The sequence below is a fragment of the Phaethon lepturus genome, unplaced genomic scaffold (genome assembly GCF_000687285.1).
Source record: "Phaethon lepturus isolate BGI_N335 unplaced genomic scaffold, ASM68728v1 scaffold45884, whole genome shotgun sequence".
Classification (NCBI taxonomy): domain Eukaryota; kingdom Metazoa; phylum Chordata; class Aves; order Phaethontiformes; family Phaethontidae; genus Phaethon; species Phaethon lepturus.
This window is the reverse complement of record NW_010533361.1, coordinates 471-4515: the sequence shown is the minus strand read 5'-3', so window position 1 is coordinate 4515 and position 4045 is coordinate 471. Positions and strand designations below refer to the sequence as shown.

Below are 4045 nucleotides of genomic sequence, written 5' to 3'. Positions count from 1 at the left end.
CCTGCTCGTTTTGATTTGCAAAGTCGGGGAGCGTTTCCGAGCCCCAGCTCTTCCCCCCTCCGCAACCCCCGGGTACCTCCTTTGGCTGACGCTGCAAGAGGGAAGCCACGGGCGTAGGAAATCGGCGTAGGGCGGCACTGCTGGAATCCGGAGGGCTCTGGGGAGGCTGCGGTTGGTGCTGGATGTTTGGGAGCTGGGATTGCATCGATTGCGTCGTTAATTGTAAATACATTGACGGAGAAGCGAGCTCTCAGGCATCCAGGATGGAGAGCGTGCCGGTCTCCTGGGCTCCTGCAAACCCCAGCTCCAGCCGAAGCGTGGCTGTGAATTCACCTCCGGCAGATCCATCCCTCTTGGAGTGACTTACACAGAACTAAACGTCCTTTTTATTCATATGTTTGTGTAAATTATTTAGGTTTCATTTACTTACAACCTCCAGAGCCGTAAATAATGGTGCTGAGTGCCTCTGCCTCTGTCAGGCTGCTGCAGGGATGGATAAGTGTCTAATTTACAGATAATATTCCTTTCTCCGTGTTAGGGCTTTCATAAGACACTTAAATGAACAGAGAAGCAGCCAGCTAATGGGAAAGGAATCAGTCCAGACCCCTGGAGACTTTCCCTTTGCCTAGGGAGGAGGGTAGGTCCTGAGCCGCAGGAAGCACCTGCAGTTCCATGGAGAAGCTGCTTCGCCCCGAGTCCCCCCGCATGGTTTGATGCAGCTGGGGAGGGGTGGAGAAGCCTTTGCAGAGCATGTGGAGCAGATCCCTGGGTTATTCCTGCGCTGCCTCGGTTCGTGGGATCGAGGTGGCGTCCTGGAAGCCTCTGCAAGCCCTTTGCCGTGATGCGACGGTCTGGGTTGACGCTCTCGGGTTAGTTACGGAGAATGATTTTTATGACTTCAGGTAATGAAGGACGCTGCTCCAGAGCTGAACGTGAGCAGCTCAGAAGCTGAAGAGGAAAGGGAGGAAAACAAGCCAGAGGGGGAGCAAGACCCAGATTTTAACCAGGTAGAGATCAAAAATAACGCCAGGTTCCTTGGTTTTTGCATCATCCTCTTGAGTCAGCATGATGGGATAGCCCTCCTCTGTTTACCGCTAGCAGGCGAAAACAGCAGCGTCTTAAATTGTCATTTTTTTTGTGTGTTAATGGTCGTACCACACCATTGCTTTGTTTTTGGAGAGAGCAAATATTGGTGGGTAATCCACCCCTTGCTAGCGCTAGAAGCAGGAACCGAGGTTTCAAGGCAAGTCCTTTGGTCCTCTCGATACTTGCATGCGGCGGTTCGCTTTCAAAGGGGCTCTTCAGCGCTTCGTGCCCTCCCTCGCATGACCGACTCGCCCGAAACGCAGGCCGGGGTAAGGGGAGGTTGTGCCACGAATCCCAAACTTGGGCTCCTCATTTGTTTTTTTTTTTTTTGCCTCTTGTTTCCAGACCAACGGTGGCACGAAGCGCCAGAAAATCTCGCACCAGAGCTACGTCACTTACCAAAAGCAAGGCATCAGGCGAAGCACCCGGCACCGGAAGGTCAGGGGGGAGAAAGCACTGCTTGTTTCTGCTAATCAGACTCTGAAAGAGCTGAAAATACAGGTAAGGTGTTTTTCCTCCGAGGAATGAGTCGTCTCGAGTAAGAAAACGCAAAATTCGGAGCGCGCGGCTGGGAGGGGATGGAGGGAAAGATCGTAAAATCCCCCATGGCGTCGAAAGGCGCGCGTCGCTCTTCTAGACGCGGTGGTTTTGGGTAGCTCAGAGGTATGTTTTTGTTTTTTTTTTTTCCCCTCCGCACAAAGTCAGTGTGTCTCATTGTGTTGGCACAGATCATGCATGCATTTTCAGTTGCTCCCTTCGACCAGAATTTGTCGATCGACGGGAAGATACTGAGCGATGACACCGCAACGCTCGGCAGCCTGGGAGTCATCCCCGAGTCCGTCATTTTGTTAAAGGTAACGGTGAGAGAGCGTGGCCGCTAAAATAAAGTCAAACGAAGCGGAGAGTTGAACGGCTTTTTGTACAACCAGAGAGAAACGCGTTGCGGTGCAGGTGAAAACAGCCGCGCGCTAGACATGGCCGCTCGGTAGCCTAATTTCATGAAATCCTCCTGGAGCTCCTTCTGGGAAGAGGAAAACCCTCTATTTTTTTAAAGAGCGTTTATTAGCTGGCCTTTGCTGCTGAGCTGTGCGCGTGCCAGCCCAAAATCTACCTTAATTAGGGAGCGAGCCCTCCCCTCCTGTTCCCAAACGACGTTTGGGCAAGAGACCTGTTCCCCGCTCCCCGCTGGAGCAGCGCCCTGCACCGATTGGGGCTGTGAACTTCCAAACGAAGTTCCTTCCTCGTTAATCCCCTGCTCCGCTTTATTTTCCAGGCTGACGAACCGATTGCGGATTACGCGGCGATGGACGACGTTATGCAAGGTGAGGGGCAGGGGGGACGCCCGGAAAGTTTTGGGATTTGGGGAAAGCGCCTCGCCACCGTGATTTTGGGAGGATATCGGCGGCCAAGGACTGTGGTGGATTTGGGTTGGGAAGGTTGAAAATAAAAGACGTTGGCGCGGTCAACGGGAGGTTCCGCTAAAGGAAAATAAGGATAAAAGGACAGAAGATCCCTTTGGAGAAGGCTGTCAGGAGATTTCTAACGCCATGCCTTTTTTTTCTTTCCATCCCCAGTTTGTATGCCTGAAGAAGGATTTAAAGGTGAGTCTGGGGGCTTGGGGTTTTCCCTCTGCCTTTACCTAAGCCCACGCTAACTTCATCCCCGTCCCGTAAACGCCGTCATCTTTCGGGCTTGTCTTTTTTTTTTTTTTTATTTTCCTCCTCAGGGACTGGTTTACTTGGCCACTGATGGTTTTCCAAGCGTTGGCAACAGAGGAGCGACCAGAAGGGAAGAGGATTTTGACATGGTAGGGCATTAAAAGAAAACAAAAAAGGAAGAAAAAAAAAGAAAAAAAAAAAAGAAAAAAAAAAAAAAGAAAAGATACAGGACTGAACTCTTTGACTCTTCCAGAAGGCATTCTGAAACGACTGCCTCCCCCCCGAAAAAAATGCCTTATGTCAAAGCAGATTGCACTGAAGGACATCCTGCCTTCGAGAGAACGTTCCCGGTTTTATATTTAATAAAGCAAACAGGAAGGTTGGAAAGTTTAGCAGCAGCGAGAGCGTATCGTGTTTACAGGCGAGGGCGACGGAGGCGTTCCCGCGTGTTCCGACTCGACGCCGCGCCGCGCTCCTCTGTCCGACAGCGGTTTGTCATCCGGTAGATCAAAACCACCTCGATCTGCTCTCGAGTAACTCTTTCGGCGTAACCTGCTCACAGATAATCCCGTCTTTGATCCGCTATTACTCTTTCAGTACAGCATGGAAGTAAAGAAATTGTTACTTGTGAGGAATGTCTAGCTCTTTCAGAAAAAAAAAAAAACCCCACACAAATCACAAAACTTCGTCTATTTAACCCAAAATGTAAGCTGTGCTCTGCCTCCAAACGCCTTCCGTCGCGGAGGGGCCGGGGAGCCGCCGCCCTCGCCGGCTTTTCAGCCGCTCGCCTTCACTTCCAAACGTTTGATGATCTTTAAAACAACCACCTGGTCTTTGTGAACTGTGGCTTTTGTTGGGTTGTTTGGTTTGTTTGTTTGTTTGTTTTTTAATTTTAAGAAAAGTGGGGTATTTTAATGACTTTTGATAACATCTTTTCCTCCGGTCCGCGACTGCCAGGAGCTCTTTTGCCCGAGACGGCGAAGGGAGCGTGGGTGGGTGGCGTGTTTCCCATGGGAAGAGGTTTGGTTATTCTTTTTTTTTTTTCCCCCCTCTCCTCGTTTTTCAGGAATGCACTAATAATTATTATTATTTTTTTTTTTTACGTCAGCTCCTAGAAGGGATCTCTCCCCGTTGCCTATGAGTAGCAGGAAATAGCGTACCACTTCCAGACTTTTTTTTTTTTAAAGGGCACTGTCGAGGTATCTCCGTAATAAAGTTCGACGTTTCCTCTTCCTTCGCCGCCTTTTTCACTTGTTTCCGCGGCAAAACATGAGGCGGGGGGTCGCGTTCCTGCCGCAGCA

The 4045-nt window shown here is 50.4% G+C and overlaps 1 protein-coding gene across 1 annotated transcript; it reads left to right on the top strand.

The window, feature by feature from the left end:
- The first annotated feature begins 905 nt into the window (after positions 1–905).
- Positions 906–2835, top strand: LOC104619319 (ubiquitin carboxyl-terminal hydrolase 48-like). Its single transcript, XM_010285154.1, has 6 exons — positions 906–1007; positions 1432–1587; positions 1815–1940; positions 2360–2408; positions 2661–2687; positions 2813–2835. The coding sequence occupies exons 1-6, from the start codon at positions 906–908 to the stop codon at positions 2833–2835; spliced, it is 483 nt and encodes a 160-aa protein (XP_010283456.1).
- The last annotated feature ends 1210 nt before the right edge of the window (positions 2836–4045 follow it).

Excerpts from the sequence above, each read along its gene's own strand:
- LOC104619319 (XM_010285154.1), top strand. The coding sequence starts at position 906 with ATGAAGGACGCTGCTCCAGAGCTGAACGTGAGCAGCTCAGAAGCTGAA. Across the intron at positions 1,588-1,814 it reads TGAAAGAGCTGAAAATACAG|ATCATGCATGCATTTTCAGT; the intron begins GTAAGGTGTTTT and ends GTGTTGGCACAG. Across the intron at positions 2,688-2,812 it reads GCCTGAAGAAGGATTTAAAG|GGACTGGTTTACTTGGCCAC; the intron begins GTGAGTCTGGGG and ends TTTCCTCCTCAG.